Raw genomic sequence first — 20249 nt, forward strand, 5'->3', positions numbered from 1 at the left:
GCAGTTGTACATGGGTTTGCGTGGGTTTGCACTGAGGTAAGCACTGCTAAAGTCTGGTTACAGTTTCTTATACTCAGCTGTTGAATTGCTTAACCTGTGTAGGCATTGCTTAGCTCTGTGCAAACCCGTGCAAACCTGCTTACAACTGCTTTAAAGTGCCTTAATCACTGTGTATCCAATGGGCCGTGTTCTGCCCAGCAACAAAATAAACAGGTCTTGCAGGTCTCAAACCGAGGACCCTGCACACCATAGACAAAGTGATTCACCACTAAACCATGACAGATACAAAGCGAGTTGATGTTTGCAGAAACATATCATCCACTCCAGTCATGCAACAGTACAGAGAATGTATACCAACATCTAGATGTATGTGTGTGTACCTATAGTAATATCTAAACAGATACAACATATCTAGATATGTAGATATATATATATTAATTTCTAAAACTATATACATATATATCAATATATATATATATATATATATATATATATATATATATATATATATATATATATATATATATATATATATATATATATATATACATATACACATATACATGCATATGCCTACATCGACACATATATGTGTCTACACCTATGTGTCTACATATACACAGCACGTTACATATGTGTACGCAGATATATATCTATGCAGGTGTATATGGACATAGTTTTATATATATATATATATATATATATATATATATATATATTAGCAGCTATGTAAATCTATATAGGTATATATGGCCATACATTTGTAGATAACAATGGCAGATTAACAAATACACATATGTCCACATGCACCATTAATGGGGTTGAGAGGCCCCACACACTATACGTCTTGTACAAATAGGTATCCCCCCCACAGCCAAAGACGTGTCTGGCCTTGATGTCACATGTATGGGTATGGCTTTGCACCTCAGCCTCTCAGCTAATTTACATCTGTTATCCCTGTATGGTTGACATTGTGATATATAGCAGGGCCAACATAAAAGAAATAAGCAAAACCCCCTCCCCATTGCCCACAGGTGTCACACACTCACACCTCTACACAGGATACGAGTTACACAAACACAAACACACACACACACACACACCTGTTATGTCTGAGAGTTGAAACCCTACTAGCATTAAGCAGTTATAGTACCTGCCACAGATATTACTGGAGTACTTTTTCCCCAAAGGTGTATTTCACATTGAATGACATCTGCAGGATTACCAAAGAAGGCCATTTCAGCTGTACTGTGAGTGACTAGCCTAAAATGCATTGCTCCCTACACAGACAGTGAGACACACAAAACATCCACAACTGATGTGTGGGTATAGAACCCCTGACCAAGGTTTATATCACACTACAGCATGGAGCTGTTATAGGACAGACCACAGGGATTACTAGAGAAGTCCTTCCCCAAAGGTGTATTTCACAATGAATGACATCAGCAGGATTGCCAAAGTAAGACATTTGCAATGTACTGTGAGTGAGTAGTCTATAATGCATTCCTCCATGCACAGACATTGTAACACACACAAAACATCCAGAACTGGCATGGGTGGAGATGAAACCCTACCACAGTTCTAGATCACACTATAGCTGTACACAGTTACAGGATGCGCTACAGAGGTTACTGACCTACAATCTCCCCAGAGGTGTATTTCTAGGTGGGTGACATCAGCAGCCTTGCCAAAGTTGAGTATATGAATTCTAAGGAGTGTGAGTAGCCTAAAAAGCATTGCTCTCTACTCAGTCAGACACACACACACATACACACACACAGAGTTGCCAAGTCTTGGGTTAGAACACCTACCTAACTACTTTATCACACAACAGCTGTATGCAGTTACAGGATGTGCTACAGGGATTACTAGGCTATTATCTTCCCAGAGTTGTATTTCCAGGTGAGTGACATCAGCAGCCTTGCCAAAGTTATGAGTATATGAATTGTACGGAGTTGTGAGTGGCCTAAAAAGCATTGCTCTCTATGCAGTCAAACACACACAGATTCACACACCAACACACAGTTGCCAGGTCTGGGGTTAGAACACCTACCTAACTACTTTATCACACTACAGCAGTATGCAGTTACAGGACACGCTACGGAGATTATTGGGATATGATTTCGTATAGTAATGAATTTTTTACCTGCTCATGTTTATGTACATTATTTGCATCACAAATTGAGTTAATTTCATTAATTGATAAAACCATGTGATGTAATTAGAAGTTATATATAGCGGAACATAAGGAGAGAACAGTTTGTCTGAGGAAGTTTTCATATAACAGAAAATGAAAAGTGCTTAACATTACTACTTCTTTTTAATTCAACCATTTGTACCATCAGTTGGATCCGCTTAATATTTTATTAAACGATTTGAACAGCAGATAAGTGGAGAGCCGTTATTTCATCTGAAGCGGGAAAGAGAGAGTACTGTCTGGATTGCTTTCTGCAGCTATTTTTTTGTTTGTGATATTCCCAGAGGTTTATTGCTAAGTGAGTGACATCAGCAGCGTTGCCAAAGGTGAGTATATGAATTGTATGGAGTGTAAGTAGCCTAAAAAATATTTGTCTCTACACAGTCAGAGAGACACGCACACACACACTCACACACTTGCCAAGTCTGGGGTTAGAACTACTACCTAACTAGTTTATCACTACAGCAGTACACAGTTATGGGACACGACATGGGCATTATTGAGCTACAGCTCTCCCAAAGGTGTATTTCACATTGGATGACCTCAGCAGGCTTGCCATGATACTGCTATGGGGAGGATGGTGTGAGCATGGACCATAACCCATTCATGTACGGGCTGTCATGCCACATGCAGGCACACACAGGGTCATATGCCACAGGTACGTATATACAGCTACTAGGTGACTACTTCCTTGTACAGTCATGTTGCACAGCTAGCACGTGCACCATATAGCCTGTCATGCTGACAGAGACTGGTGGCTAGTATCTGCAGTGAGTGACACCTGCACCTCATGTGTTTGGGGTCCTTTGTCTGTGTGCTGGATGGGACAGGCCCAGATGGCTCCTTGTCACGGTCACCCTCCTCCACACATCTATGTTCATCTACCTTTGGCTTATTATAGTGTGTTATCCTTACATATATGTCTGCATTCCCATCCACTGTGTGTGCAAGGCAGGAGTGGTGCATACTGACATGTGTCGGCAATAAGTACTGCAACTGCCAGATATGTCTGGTCCACTGGTGTTTGCAGACATGGCCTTCATGTGTTTAAGTGTGTGAGCATGCCCAATATGGCCATCTATATTGCATGTGTCGATCAAGTCCAGGTAGTTTGTACTGCGGTGCTGACCTTTGTGTTGTACACCAACAGGTAGCATGCTGTGTCTGCAGGGTATACATCGGTCATTTGGCACTGACTGTTCCTACATTTCTACACATGGGTGGGGGGGGCCACACCTGACTGTTACTATAAGTGTAAGTAGGATGGTGGGGCACACCTGACACGTTTACTCAGTTGCTAGGACTGTACTGGTATGTCGAGTACACCATTTCAGTCTGTGGACTTACCTATCGTGCTGGCTAGAGGCATACCAGTGTACTACAGATCTTAGATTTCACTACCTACATATTAGTTTCTGACTTCCTAGACTTCACAACTTAGATCCAACTGCCTGGCCTGCTGTAATCTGTCTGTGTAGGCCTGTTGGAGGGGTTACCCATAGGGCTCATTCAGAGGCCATAGTACAGCATTTGTTTGTGTTTGTCTACACCTATCCTGCTGGCTGTGACTGTGCTGGGTATGTGCCCTCCAACTGGCATGTGTGACTCACTTACCTTGTGGGTGTCCCAGTTTTGAGGGTGGTGCTGCAGGGCTGCCTATGTCAGATGCGCATAGTACACTCTCTATACATGGGTGAGCACAGGTAGTGTCATGTTTGGCATCCCTTTTACTGTATGTGTGGTCGGAGACAGGTGTCATTCCCTGGGTCCCTACTGTGTCAGTGCATGTGCTATGCGTTGCCTCTTTGCCAAGGCCAGGGCATACTGGGCAAGTCTCCTTCTGCCTACTGGGGCAGGCTCAGGTTGTTCCTCCTCCGAGTCACTCTGTGCCTGCACAGGCCTTGGCACTGGTGGGGGGCTGTGTGACCCTACCCCATGCTGTTCCTGCTACAGCTGTTTCCGCAGGATCATGTTGTGTAGCATGGCACATACAAGGACAATTTGGGTACATGTAGTTGGTGAGAACTGCAAGGCTCCATCGGATGTGTCCAGGCACCAGAACCGTGACTTGAGCATCCCAAATACACGCTCTATTATGATTCGTGTTTGTACGTGTGCCTCATTATGGAGTTCTTGTTCGGGTGTGTGTGCATTTCTGATGGGTGTCATTAGCCATGGCTCCAGTGCGTATCCAGCATCCCCCACTAGGTGACCATGTGGGATGTCCCCACTGGCAAATGTCTGGTACAGCTGCGTCAGATGCCAGATGTGGGAATCGTGATAGCTTCCAGGGAAGCCAGCACACACATTCATTATTATGCCCTGGGCATCGAGCACGACCTGGCAGTTGATGGAGGGGAAGCCCTTGCGGTTGATGTAGACCCTACCCTGCTCACCTGGTGGTGCTTTAATACATATATGCGTGCAGTCTATTGCACCCAGTACATCAGGGTATTCTGATATTTGGTGGAAGAGATGCATATTGCTGGCCAATGCCTCATGGGTGATGAGGAAATATATGTGCTCACTGACATGTGCTGACATGGCATCCAGAAACTGGTGGAGTTACCTGGTTGCTGATGCCTGTGAAATTCCCATCATATCCCCAGTTGACCTTTGGAAGGTACCTCTAGGTAGTATTCTTACGCCTACACATACCTTGGTATCCACTGGGATGGGTTCCCCTCTGTTAGTTCTGTGTGTGAGGCATGGGTGGCACAGCTCAGCAATTTGCTGTAGGAGGTCCCTGTCCACCCTATAGTGCTCCACTGTCTCCAGCTCATGTAACCCTTGGTAAGTTACCCTGGGTCTATACACTCTTCTCTGTCTCCTCACTGTGGGTTGCTCAGCAGCATTCACATCCACACCACTCTCAGCCTCTTGCACATGATGGTTTATGATAGTAAAAGCAGCCCCTAACATTTTTTCTCTTGCTTTAGTTTTGTAAAATTTCCCCGTCTGTATACACCGGTGGTGCAGAGGTTTTGGGAAAAATAAGGGGGACAGGTGTTTGCTTAGTTTATAGTGGTGTGCTGGGCTGGGCTGCTGCCTGTGTAATTGTCTGTTTCTGATACATTTTACCTGTCAGCTAAGCTAGTTCTCCTTGATTACCTTCCTACTGCTGTTTTCCCTTCCCATTGCCTCCCTGTTTAAGCCTGTGTGTGTGCCACGCAAACAGAGTGCTCAAATGTGCACAGAGCTGTTATTTCCTGGTTTAACTTCTTTTTCCTTCCTGTAATACCCAGTGTACGGCACGCACACCTGGTTACACTTTCTAAAGAGTGCAAGGCAGTTTGGACACACCTCTAGCTTAGCTGTGCTAAGCTAGGAGCAGTCCCGAGCCACAGGGCTTTAATCCACTTACAGTATGCCTGACACACACCCCCATGATGTCACCTATATCCCAGTCTTGCACCCAGCTATTCATGCTCTTACACTCTTGGGACCTGCATCACACCCTGGGGAAAACTGTGATTCACTAACCTTTCCCTCATTTGCATAGGATTGCCTGCTAATGCATAGTTACATGTCTCACACTGAGCCTCCTCCCTTAGCAACCACTACTCACTGACCAGGTTGTCTTCTGCCTGCCATTGACTTTCATGGCAGAATACTGATTTCAGTTAGAATGCTTGTTTTATGTTTATTTTCTTATCTTCCCCTCCGATCCCGTTTGCGTGCCGCTGCCCTATGCTTAAACAGCCAAGATAGGTGAAAAAATAAATAAAAGTTGATTTTTACATTTTTTTAAACCATTTGCAATGCCAATGGCCTCATATTTGGCCATTGGCATACTTCCTCAATGATATGTAGCCTTTATTTGGAGCTGTTATAGCTCTGTTTTGGATTTTGCAGAAATGTACTCAGTTACTAACCGAGTACATTTCTGTAGATTGCACTAGTCTTGCATGGACTATTGCAAGCTTCCTGGATTGCAAAATCACCTCATTTGCATGGATTTCTCCTGCAAATGAGGTGATTTGAATACCAGGGCTTAGTCCGTGCAGGATTAGTACTGGAGCTGTCGTGCACGCCCCTGCCGGCTGTTCCTGGATCACATGGTAGACATATTGCCTGCGTGAGCTCCTGCACTCATCTTGCACTCCGTACAGGCTTTTGTAAATCTGGGGGCTAGTCTTGAATCACCATATTAAGTTTTAACTTGTTTGTATAATCTTAGCTTAAATTGTTTGTATTATAATGGAGCTTTTCTCCCCGGGACTCTGCTGTAAAAGGGCTTTGGCTCAGTCAGATATTCCTGGTCAACAAATATAAAATATATAAAAATAAATAAAAATATCAGAATGATCACATTAAAAACTGCTTAAAGTAACAGTATTTTTGATACAAGCCATCCTAGTGATGTTGTGAGCCTGCATAATTTTAACTCAAAGATAGAAATGCTAAGCGCAGAATTTCATGGCATAGTAATATAACAATAATAATAATGTACACATGCCAAATTGTACTAGAACAAGCAAAACACACTGCCTTTAGAGATGTAGAAGAAAATGATTTTTCTTGTTTCTTTAAAACAGTGTGTAGAAAAATGTAGTATATTATTTGTCAGGAGTAATAAAATATAAAAAGAAAGACATTTATGGTCGCACTATACTCATGAAAGAAAATATACGTACCTTAAACTTTGGGTAATCGTTCATTACTATGGTTACCATCCCCACGAAAGGCAGAAACCTAATAAGCATTTAAAGCAAAGCAACACTTTAACTGCAGTCTAATATGCATCTAAGGCATATTTTAATTAGAAATATACTAGAAGGTTTAAAAAAAACATTACATTTCTATTTATAGTGCAATAAGATCAATTTTCTCCATAACAATAATAATGACATCAGCTTGCTCCATAAAGGTTTATAGAATCTAATTTAAGAATCTTAACTATTATAGAACATTTTCATGCAAAGTAAGGCTGCACAGCACACTGATTATTTAAAGAGATTCATGCAAGGCCGAAGTAAGTGGTCATTTCATTAAAAGCTCATGTCTGATTTGTACATTCTTCCATATATCTGTCAGTAAGCAGGTGGTAGTGGGAATTTATAGTCAGTTGCAAATTGCCAGTGTTGGTCACAAAACACACATAGGATTCTTAGGGCAAGCAGTTGCTAACATAATAGTGATCATCTGAGAAGTTGGGGGGACCACATGAAGTTATTAGCAATGCTCCATGGTATGCAGTAATCTTTTCTTTCCCATCTGACTCTTCCTTTTTAACTCTTATTGTTGTCCCTGGGAAATACTGAAGGAATGACAGAAGTCTCTGACCAAGTTCAGCAAAGGGGATACCAAATACTATGTTCCAGCATCTGGTATGTCGGGATTATATAGATTATTTGAAAATGGATCTTGTTAAGAAGACATAAAGCTATCTCATTCACTTGCAAGAGTAACTGGGGTGTGTTTACATGCTGACTTCCTCAGCTTTATGATATGTTTTCAAAAAGCAAAAACTTGGGTAAATACAAAACTTCTATTTGCACTGCTCTCATAGAAACATGTACTTACAAACGAGAAGATATTTTAGTGGTCTGATTATCTAGACCTGATCTCAGTTTATACAGCTACCCATGTTTAAAAAACACAGCCGGCAATATGGATAAACATGGTAAGTTGCCCTATTTACATATTGTGCAATATCCTTAATTATAGCATTAGACTCCAAAAAATTACAAATGTGGTAAACGTATTAGTACGAACCATTAATAACTCAACAAAATATATGTAAGCCAATCTCTCACTGGAGAAATTCATTGAAAATGTGTTACTCTGTCATGACAGAAAACAAGTCATTCTGAATAACAGTCCTCTTCTGACAGTAAACTAGTGTTACAATCACTGATTGCAGGGAAACGTGCAGCTCCTCCGCTAAGCTCCTTCCACCAAGCAGTAATACAGAAATTTAAAGAAGACAGAAACAAGACAGATGCACACTAATAAGACAAGGGTGTGAAATGTAACCTAAGAACTGAAGTTAAGGAAAGGGGAGAGGGGTATTCTGCTGAAAAAAGTCACACAAATATCTACTCAAAGTTTTACCCAGTTGTAAAACTTCTAGGGGTAGCACAGTTGACTGTATGAGTGAAGATTGACACACCACTACTCAGCACTGGAAAGTGCAAACTCCTTTATGCATTCTCACACAAAAGCAGTAAATGCTTAAAGTCACTGTTACAATATGAAAGCTTTTCTGCATGGAGCTTCATCTCTGTTTACCATCCCAAAATGTGAAAATGCCATCCACTTCTCCATTGCTTACATATACATTAGCATCACGATCACTCCACCTCAGAATAATGGAAATTCTTCATGATACTGCAATCATGGAGTGAGTACATAACCCAAAGACAGTTGCATCTTACTGCTGGCATTTGACAATGTTGAACATCAGTGTGCTGAAGTTCTGCCTTGCTCTGTCTCCCATCTTAGGCAGTAAATTAGTATGTGAAATAAATAGTCTCGGCTGGTCCTCTGTACACTCAAGGTATGTGGAATTTTATTTACTGGATCATAGGTGGTTACTAAGCTATTGGCCCAAGAGCCATTTTTAGGACAAGCCAGGTATACCCCAAATATATCAAAATATTACTGACATGTGGCAATGCCCCAAGGGTTTTATGGTTATGATACAGGCTTGTAGATATCAAGCATTCACAGGCTGCTCCTGTCGATTAGGGACAGAGGTGTCAAACCAGTGGTAAAGTTGTGACTTCCCATTCATGGATCCAAGTTAAGTTTGAATATGTTAAGGGAAGAGATAGGCTTCAAATGGATGAGAAGCCTGGTCCAGAGAAGAGGTAATCGTTGAGACACATACCTCTCCATCCAACATGTCCTATTTATGTAGCAAAGTTAGGTCCTTAGAATGTGTATTCCTAATGCTTTTTGTTTTGCTGATATGCAGCAAATCCATCCATGTGGGATCACAGGATGCCTTATAGGCTAGGCATAGATAGCCCTGCGGCAGTCTGTAGGAGACCACGTATGGGGATAGGACTTTGAGATGGTCTGCATGTGACTTGCTGTTTACTGCAGTCTCAAGCTATTTCAAGTGCCTGGTCAGGTACATGGTGAAGGGTGCATTGTACTCAATGACTGGTCTGCAGAGAGACAAGTACAGTGGAACAATGACCTGCTTGGACCTTGATTCCATGCCCTTACCTATATCTTTTGCAATGCAGAATGATTTTTTTTCACCCCAGTAGACACATAGTGGTCAAAGGTCAGGTTACTGTCAACATGCAATACCAGATCCCTGGCCACGGGTATACTTTTATAGGTGCCTTATCAATGTGGTAATTTTCATGGGTGGCCATCTTTCTAAAGGGTACTATTATGCATTTTTCACACTGAGTTTTATTTCTTGGCTCTGGCATCAGCTGTTTGTATCAGGCTGTTTGAGGGGTAACTGTTGTCTTCAGAGAATTCAGTGACCATGCCTCGCTGACAGTCATCTCCAAACTTGGTCAGCCAGAGGACCCTGCTGTGAGCCTAGACTTCAGAGAAGTAGATACTAAAAAGGAGACACACCAGCACTGATTTCTGCAGGATTCCACTAGTGACTGGCCTCTTTGTGGAATTGGATTCCCCTATCTTAACTTTTTATCTAATTAAGTAAGGTAAGTACTAGGTTAGCTGCCTTGTGGGTCATTTTAAGCCTAGCCACTTTCCCTTTTGGTGCTTGAATTAACCTATCCAGTTTGGAGTTAGACTGGCCTTACCCATCCTATGGTCAATAATTATATATTACCTATAAAGAGAACAACTGGAATCATCATCGTCAAACCCTGTGTTCCAATTTTCTACAAGGGGTTGGGGTATTGTGTTAATTGTCGCCATCTCTCTTGATTCAATGCCACAATCCTGCCTTCTTTGACACTCATGTCTGACTGTTGCAGATCTTTTCTCAAACACTCCACCCACCTCTTTGCTGGACATCCTCGTTTACTCTTACCTTCTTCTTGTCTGCCCTAAATCTTCTTCACTAGACTGTCTTCTGCTTTTCTGCACATGTGTCCAAACCACTGCAATCTGTTCTCCTTGATCTTTTCTGCAACTGGAGCTACTTTGGCTTCTGCTCTTATGTCCTTATTTCTTCATCTGTCCCACAGTGTGCATCCTACCACCCTTCTCAGGCACTTCATCTTTATTATCTAGCTTCCTCATCTGCTCTGCCTTTACTGCCCAGGTTTCTGTACCATACAGTAGTACTGGTCGCACCACTGTCTTGTACACCTTACTTTTCAGCTTCACTGGAATTCTTCTGTCATACACTACACTTGAGACTCTATGCCAGTTGGCTGCAGCCCCTCTGATTCTAACTTTGACCTTTTCATTCAGACTTCCCTTCTCCTCAACCACCTCTCCCAGATACTTGAAGATATTAGCCTCTTCCACTATCTTCCCTCCTATCTCAATTCTCAGCTTCTCTGATTTCCCCAATTTTCTGCCATTATCACTATCTTATCTATGCTTAGCTTTATTCCATGTGCTTTCAGTTTTGCATTCCATTCCCCTATCCTTTGCTAGAGTTCTTTTTAGAGTCTGACTGTAATGCCACATCGTTTGCATATAGCAACTTTATTAATCTGTCCCCTCCTACCTGTTTGCTAATGTAATCCATCACCAGTATGAATAGCAGTGGGCTCAAAGCTGAACCCTAGTGCACAACCACTCCCACTGGAAACCTCTCTGTGAGACCAAACACTGTTTGTACCTGAGTCACTGGGTCCTTGTACATAGCCTGCACTAATTCTACCAATGTTTCTGGGGCTTCTGAACCACTGGAGTACTGCCCAAATCAGCTTTCTTGGGACCTTGTCATACATGCTCATTTGCACGGATCATACCATAGATAATTTGAGGGGATCCATGCATGAGATAAAGCATTTCAGTACTTCCTTTGCCCACTAGTAGTACTGGGGCAGTCCTGGGGTAAATTTTCTGTTCCCCATCCATAGATCTAAGTTGGCCTTGATTATGGCAGGGATGAACTTTGTTTATGTGGATGGGGATTCTGTCCCACAGCAGTGGTATCATCTGAAAGACATAACTGCCCCTCCAAACCATTCTGTTGATGTTGCAGAAGATATTTAGATCCCTAGACTGAGTATTTTTGATGCCACTGACTTGCTGATGTGCAGTAAATCCATCAGAAATGGGTTGGATGATGTCTTGTATGCCAGACAACAATGCATCTCTTAGGAGTCTGTATGATACCAAGTACAGTAACAGGGCTTTGAGCTGATCCATGAAGAACATGTTGTTTAGGCTTTCTATCCTTTATAAGGTATCTCTGAGGGTGTTCCAATTGTTGCATGTTTCTGGGCAGATACATGCAAAGGATGCATTATACTCAACAAATGGACTAATAAAGGCTGAGTATAGGGGGACAATGACATGCCTAGATCTAGACACAATTTGTCTATAAGTTGTGCAACATAGAAAGACTTTCTTAAAATGATGGACCTATGTTAGTCACACGTTTGATTACTGTCCATATAAGTTCCCAAATTCCAATCAACTGGGTCAGCTCTTGGTGTATTGTCAATATGGTAGTTCTCCAGGTAGATAACTTCCTAAAAGATATTTTGGCACTTAGTTTTAGACCATAATTTTGGCACCAGTTATTGGTATAAACCATCCCGCAGGATGGCTAAGTCATTTCAGGATTCAATGACTGCTTCAAGCTTGCAGGCATCTGCAAACCTACTCAGCCAGACCTCTTTGGTATTGGCTTTTACTTCAGAGAAGTAGATTCCAAACAGAAGAGGTTCCAGCACAGAACCCTAGGGGTCTCCAGTGGTGACTGGTCTCTTTGTGGTGACAACTTCCCCTATTTTGATTTCCTCCAGCATATCTGTAAGCCACTTGAGTTGACAATGGGGTTTATTCCCAGTTTACTTACCTTTTCTACAATGCCCAAGTGGGGAACTATGTAAAAAGCTTTAGCCAGGATGAGGTACGTACAGTTTCACCTTCATCCATTTCTTTGGTGACATTTTCAAAAAAGTCCACCAGGTCAAGTAAGCATGACCCTACCCTTAATGAATCCAAACTAAGACAGGTCAAGTGCTTAGAGATTCCCTTTGTCCTTAATGATTAGTTCTGTGACAGGTCTTTCCATGGTTTTGCATATGAGGCTGGCCAGACTTAATGCAAACACAAATCCTGAACTAACCTGACACATATTTAACACATAAGAACGAATCTAGTGTTTAATATCAGCACTTAGTCTAGTTAAATAGCAACATGCAATGCATCTATGTAATTAGCTAATATAAGCTTGAAGACCTTAGCTAAACCTGATATAGACCATTAAAGTAAACTTAAAAACAGATTAAGACATGAAAATCTTCACTAATCTGTTTTACTGTATGCAATGGAAGTATTATAAACCAGCAGTAGTTTCAAAGAATACAGCAGTAACAGCTTGGGAATTCTTACACTCTTAGCTCTGAGTTGACTGGCCTGGAACTGCCTTAATTCCAACACAAGTCCTGGACTAGGCTGGCACACACTCATCACATAATGAAACTAGGGTTTAATACCAAAAGTTAGTCTACTTAAATAAAAAATACAGTGCAATTTTGTACTGGAATTACTAATAAAGGCTTAAAGACATTATATAAAGCAGATAAATACTGCTACAATGAAAATAAAGACAGAACAAGAAATAAAAAAATCTTCACTTGGGGGGCATTGCCAAGACGGCTAACTGACATCAGCAATTGGTGAAAGCTCTGTGATTGAAAGCTTTTCTTTGACAGAAAATGTAATCAAAAATTAGAATTTAGGGATATTTGATAGCTATTTATCTTCAGTAATAGCAAGAGAAAAGATTTATAGATCGAAGTTCTTCAAAAGTTGTAATTTTCCAGTCAGAATTTTATCTGCTTGGTTAAAAGAGAACCAACTTCAACATGAACCACTCAAAAATGGTACTCGGGATTCTTCTATTAAAAAAAAATATATCCATTCATTAATATCTAGTGTGCAGGATGTATTACTAAAAATGGGCAAACTGGATGCTAAAATATAAAGTTTAAAGGATGAATCCAGAAAGAAGATGGAACATTTAGAAATTCTCATGAAACAATAAACTGTACACATCAGCAGTATAGAAAAAGCTTTATATGACCATGAAGTGAGAATAAATGAAGGTGAGTCTCAGATTGAAATTACTTTTAAAACAAAATAACTGACTTACAGATAAAGTTGATGATTTGGAAAATAGATTGAGATGAAACAATGTCAGAATCTATGGCATACCTGAAAAATATGAGGGGCACAATATAATAAACCTTTTAAAACCTGGCTGCATAAAATGTTAAATTTACCTGAAATTTTTTTGTTTGGGATTGAAGGGGCAGATAGATTTGAAAACATCTTCAAAGAAGGAAAACTCGCCACCACCTTAAACAATAGTTAAGTTTATGTCCAGCATGGAAAAAGACTAAATATTTAAAACAGTGTGGTCCAGCCCACCTATTAAAATAGGTGAACATGTAATCAGATTTGACAATGACTGTTACAGTAATGAGTAAAAGGAGATCCTGCTTGCCACTTATTAAAGAACTTAAAAAGAACAAGATTAAAGCTACTTTGGTGTTTCAAAATATTTCTTTCTGAAGGAAACAAAGTAGTTGACACACTGGGAGTGGCATCTACATTTGTTAATAAAAATACAGTCTTTAACTACACTGAAGAAATGGAATGAAATGCTGCATCCCTCAAGAGACAGAGTAAGCTAAATTCATGGAAAACTGCTTCTAAAGTTAGAAAGCTTAAAAACAAGTGCCATTTATTTTCTGAGTGCGGGACTTTATTTTCTGAAACAACAGATTTATCCTCTAGTAAATGGTTTATTTAGGACTTTAAACTTCAAACCATATGTAAGCATGTATTTACTTTTTAAACTAGAGCATTTTACGTCATAGGGAACATACATTTTTAGTCTTGCTATATTTATTGTGAATATATTTTATTTAAATTAAACTTATAAATGCATTTCTAAATGTTAAAGAAATATTTCCTGCATGAGAACAACATTAAATTATAATTAATGGAATTGGCAACTTTAAGTCTACGTAACTTAGGAATGTTTATTTTCTTTTAATTTTACTCAGTATGGGCATTCCCCCGAATTCTGCATGCCTTGCACGGCATGCAAGATTAGTGCAAGAGCTCTAGCAGGCAATATGTCTGCCATGCGATCCAGGAACAACCTGCAGGGGCATGCATGAGTGTTCCTGCACTAGTCCTACATGGACTAAGCCCTTGTATGCAAATCACCCCATTTGCAGGAGAAATCCATGCAAATGAGTTGAAATTGCAATCCAGGAAGCTTGAAACCAGCCGTGCAGGACTAGTGTAATCTGCAGAAATGTACTCGGTTAATAACCGAGTACATTTCTGCAAAATCCAAAACGGAGCCGCAACGGCTCAAAATAAAGGCTGCATATCAGTCAAGAAGCATGCCAATGGCCAAGTATAAGGCCATTGGCATTGCAAACAGCTTACAAAATAAAAAAATTCAACTTTTTTGTTTTTTAGCCGATCTCGGCTGTTTAAGCGTAGGGCAGCGGGGCGCAAACGGGATCAGGTGGAAAATAATAAAATAAACCTAAAATAAGCATTCTAACTAAAATCACTATTTTGCCATGAAAGTCAATGGCAGGCAGAAGACATGGCCAGTGAGTAGTGGTTGCTAAGGGGGGAGGCTCAGTGTGAGACATGTAACTATGCATTAGCAGGCAGTCCTATGCAAATGAGGGGAATGACAGTGAATCCCAGTTTTCCCCAGCATGCTAGTCAGGCCCCAACAGTGTAAGAGTAGGAATAGCTTGGTGCAAGCCTAGGAGTTAGCTGACATCATGGGGGGATGGGGTGTCAGGCATACTGTTAAGTGTACTGGAGCCCTGTGTCTCAGGTTTGCTCCTAGCTAAGCACGGCTAAGCAAGGGTGTGTGTCTGAGTCTGCCTAGCACTCTTTACATTGCCTAAGTGGGTGTGTGCACCGTGCACCGGGTTTTAAAGGGAAAAAAAAAAGTTAAATCAGGAAATAGCAGCTCTGTGCACATTTCAGCACTCTGTTTGCGCGGCACGCCCCCCGGCCTAAACAGGAAGGAAATGGGAAGGGAAAGCAGCAGTAGGAAGGTAATAAAGGAGAACTAGCATTGCTGGCAGGTGAAATGTATCAGACTCAGCCAATTACACAGGCAGCATACCAGCCCAGCCCAGAACACTACTATAAACTATGCAAACACCTTCCCCTCTGGTTTTTCCCATACTCTACACCACCGGTGTATACAAGTGGGGAACTTTTAACAAACAAAACTACAAAATGATAGGGGCTGCAGCAGGCAACATAGAACAACATGTGCAAGAGGCTGAGGGTGGTGAGGATGTGAATGCTGCTGATCAACCCACAGTGAGGAGATGGAGAAGAGTGTACAGACCCAGGGTACCCTAACAGGGGCTACATCAGCTGGAGAGAGTGGAGCACTATAGGGTGGACATGGACCTCCTACAGCAAATTGTTGAGCTGTGCCTGCCATGCCTGACACACCGAACTGACTGAGGGGAACCCATCCCAGTGGATACCAAGGTATGTGTAGGCCTAGGAATACTAGCCACAGGTACCTCCCAAAGCTCAAATCAGCATCTAGAGTATTCCACCAGTTCCTGGATGCCATGTCAGCACATGCCAGTGAGCACGTATATTTCCTCAACACCCGTGAGGTGTTGGCCAGCAATATGCATCTCTTCCACCAAATAGCGGAATACCCTGTGGTAGTCGGTGCTATAGACTGCATGCACATATGCACCAAAGTACAACCCGGTGAGCAGGGTAGGGTCTACATCAACCGCAGAGGCCTCCCCTCCATCAACTGCCAGGTCATGTGCGATGCCCAGGGCATTATGATGAATGTGTGTTTTGGCTGCCCTGGAAGCTATCACGATTCACACATCTGGCATCTGATGCAGCTGTACCAAAGATTTACCAATGGGGACATCCCCTACTGTCACCTAATGGGGGATGCTGGTTACACACTGGAACCGTGGCTGATGACACCCATCAGAAATGCACACACACCTGAACAAGAATGCCATAATGAGGCACACGCACAGACCAGACATATAATAGAGTGTGTGTTTGGGATGCTCAAGTCATGGTTCTGGTGTCTGGACACATCCGGTGGAGTCTTGCAGTACTCACCAGCTACATGTACTCAAACACAATATGATCCTGTGGAAACAGCTGCAGCAGGAACAGCACGGGGCAGGGCCACACAGCCCCCCACCAATGCCAATGCCTGCAGAGGCACAGAGTGACTCGGAGAAGAAACAACCTGAGCCTGCCCCAGTAGGCCGATGGAGGCATGCCCAGTATGCCCTGGCCTTAGCAAAGAGGCAACACATAGCACATACACTGACACAGTAAGGATCCAGGGAATGACACTTCTCTCTGACTCGCACATACAGTAAAAGGGATGCCAAACATGACACTACCTGTGCTCAACCATGTATAGGGAGTGTACTATGTGCATCCAACACAGGCAGCCTTCCAGCACCATCCTCAATCCTGGCACACCCACAAGGTAAGTCAATCAACCTACCAATTTCCAAATGGAGTATAATGTGACATTACCTGTATCTATGGTATGGATGTGAGCATGCAAGGGAATTGGGTGGATGAATGTTATGGCAACAGATAGTAGACACCCACAGTGGCACCATGACATCTGTAACACATACTGGAGTCACCACTGTAGCCACTACTACACAGGGTGACAAAACCCACTGCAGAAAATGTGCTGGGTGACATGTGTGTCCATATGACTCATACATGCCAGTCAGGGAGGTTCACATACCCAACAACAGTCTCAGTCAGCAGGACGGGTGTAGACAAACCCAAACAGAGCCTGTGCTATGGCCTCTGAATGATGCCTATGGGTAACCTCCCCCCAGGCCTACACAGACGGACTACAGCAGGTCAGGCAGTGGGATGTTAGTTCTGAAGGGTAGGAAGTCAGACACTAATATGTAGGGCAACCAAAGCAAGACCTGTAGTACACTGATATGCCTCCAGTCAGTATGATAGGTTAGAATATAGAATGAAATGGAGTACCTGACATACCAGTAGAGTCATAGCAAATGTGTGCAAGTGCCAGATGTGCCCCCCATCCTATGTAGACATGTCAAAACAGTAAGGTGTGTCCCCCCAGTCCTGTGTAGAAATGTAGTAACAGTCAGGCGTGCCCCCCCAATCCTGTGTAGAAATGTAGTAACAGTCAGGTGTGCCCCCCACTCCCATGTAGACATGTAGTAACAGTCAGGTGTGCCACCCCACACTCCCATGTAGACATGAAGAAACAGCCAGGTGTGTCCCTACTCCCAATCCAGCGTAGAAATGTAGTAACAGTCAGGTGTGCCCCCCCCAATCTGGTGTAGAAATTTAGAAACAGTCATGTGTGTCCTCCCACAATCCTATGTAGAAATGTAGTAGCAGTCAGGTGTGCCCCCCAACCACACCTATGTAGACACGTGAAAACAGACAGGTCTGCCCCTTCCTCCAATTCAGTGTAAAACTGTAGTGACACTCAGGTGTGCCCCCCCAATCCTGTGTAGAAATGTACTAACATGTATGAGTAGGTATAATACGAGTGGAGCACAGATGCCCAGAGGTGGCCAAGGTAACAGGATAGGTTGTAGCATCTGCACAATATGCAGGTCTGTGTGTGTTAGGATGGTATGTATTTCATAATGTGTGAGAGTGGTCAGTATGTATGCATGTTGAGGTAAGACCTGGTGGCTATTGGCCTCTACTGTGATAACAGGGACAAGCCCTCATGACTGCAGTGCCAAAGACAATCCCCACCAGTATAACATATGCTAACAGTAAGCCATTGTAAATGCATGGTGGTAATATGTGTCACCATCTGAAAGACTGACATGGCATGGCTGTTGGGATAGATATACAAGCAGTACACAGGGGGAATTACCCCAGACATACAGTATATATTGTGTCACTGTGAAATGGAGACACCCTTGGATTTGTACATATAGGCATGCATCACAGCAACTGGACCTGTAGTAGGGGATATCGGTAATGTCTGCCTGAATACCTGCATATCACAAAGGAGGTAGGACTGATGTATTGGGGATCAGCTGATGTACCTGCACATGCCAGCATAACTGTAATGACCCATGCACATCTGTGTGTCAGATGCAAGTAGTGTCCATAGCACACATGCACCCAGCCACGCAAACACCACCCACATGCACCTCTCTGGCAATATCCCTGGTGTGGGGAATGGGTACAGTAAGACCCCACCTGTATATGGCAATAGCGGAAGACTGCAGCATGCAGTGCAGGTGTCCCATGCAGGTGTCTCCCTAGCTGTAGGTAGCACCCTGCCAGCATCCACACCACCTGATCAAGACTGATAGAAGTTATTGGCATGAACAACTATCACACCAACCCTGACACCTCAGGGGAATATACTGTATGGTGGTCTGGGACTGTAGGACTGACAGAATGCAATGGCCTGCCACATCTGGCCTGCACCAACACCTAATGCTCCACAGGTGCCTGCCAAAGGCCCATGTCTCACATGTACTGCCAATGCATGTTATGTCATGGACACCCAAATAACAACATAACACACTCCACATAAGCCATATGCAAGGCCATGTGGACAAACCACAGTAATATGTCCACCATGTCCCACTGCATGAACTGTGGACCAACACTAACACACAGCTGTGATGTGGAGATACCCTTAGGGAAAGTTTCAGAGAATGAATGCATAATGTATGGAAGAGGTTAGAATAACAGAGGGGGTGTGGAAGCATGGGCAGCATGGAATGTGCAGGGTCCGACACCAAGCTGTGTGCACACACTATCCCTGGCTGCAAACACATAAATGGGTGGCTACACACCTGCCCATACACCACAATAGGGTAAATATCCTGACCCATGGCCCCTGCCTCTGGCTAACCTGTGCAAATCTGTACAGCTGTGAGGCATTGCCACAGCAAGATAAGGCCATACTGCCATGTTGATGGGTGGACTGTACTGTACCAAGGTGCTGAACTGGATACACAAACCCAGCACCAAGTGTCTGCAGCTCCCCCTCCAGAATGGCATAACTTACCATGAATACGTAGGTGTCTGCCCACAATATTGGACAATACTGGACACAGCTGCAGTCACCCTTGTCCCCCAAGACATCGCTGTGAGCAAGAATGTTCATCTGACAGTCCATGAGGACAGAAAACATCACTGTGTATAACAGTACACATGTATGAATATTTCTGCTAACAGCAGTACCATGCAGCTGAAACAGCACAGACGCAATCACCTACAGTACACACTATCCCCTGCACAGTTTGTCCCCGTATTGCCAAATGATCAACAGATACCCTGCAGAAATAGTATGCTACCTGTAGGTGTACAACACAAAGGTCAGCACTGCAGTACAAACTACCTGAAATCGATCCACACATTCAATATAGAAGGGCATACTGGGCATGCTCACGCACTTAAACAAATGAAGGCCATGTCTGCAAACAACAGTGGACCAGACATATCTGGCAGTTGCAGATGTTAGTGCAGACACTCCTCAGTATGCAGCACTCATGCTTTGCACACACACTGGATAGGAAAACAGGCATATACCCAAGGACAATACACTATAATAAGCCAAAAGTAGACGTACACAGATGTGTGGAAGAAAGTGACTGTCACAAAGGGCCATCCATTATGAGGCCAGTCCCACCCAGCACACAGCCAAATGGCTACAACCACATGAGGTTCGGATGTCACTCACTGTAGACATTAGCCACTGGTATCTGTCAGCATTACGGACTATGTGGTGCAAGTGCTTGCTGTGCAACATGACTGTACAAGGAAGTAGTCATCTAGGAGCTATATACAAATACCTGTGGAATATAACACTGTGTGTGCCCACATGTGGTGTGTCAACCTCTAGATGAATGGGTTATGGCCCATGCACACACACTGCCCT

General features: G+C 42.9%; 1 protein-coding gene across 1 annotated transcript in view; it reads right to left on the minus strand.

The window, feature by feature from the left end:
• The window catches only part of SEC11C (SEC11 homolog C, signal peptidase complex subunit), a 353173-nt gene that overhangs the window by 36027 nt on the left and 296897 nt on the right, over positions 1 to 20249 (minus strand). The window contains exon 5 of the mRNA XM_044066158.1: positions 6835 to 6892. Within this exon, the coding sequence (XP_043922093.1) occupies positions 6835 to 6892 (58 nt within the window). The remainder of the gene's footprint in view (positions 1 to 6834; positions 6893 to 20249) is intronic.

The sequence above is a fragment of the Protopterus annectens genome, chromosome 1.part0, assembly GCF_019279795.1.
Source record: "Protopterus annectens isolate FY-2018-M chromosome 1.part0, PAN1.0, whole genome shotgun sequence".
In the NCBI taxonomy this organism is placed as follows: Eukaryota; Metazoa; Chordata; order Ceratodontiformes; family Protopteridae; genus Protopterus; species Protopterus annectens.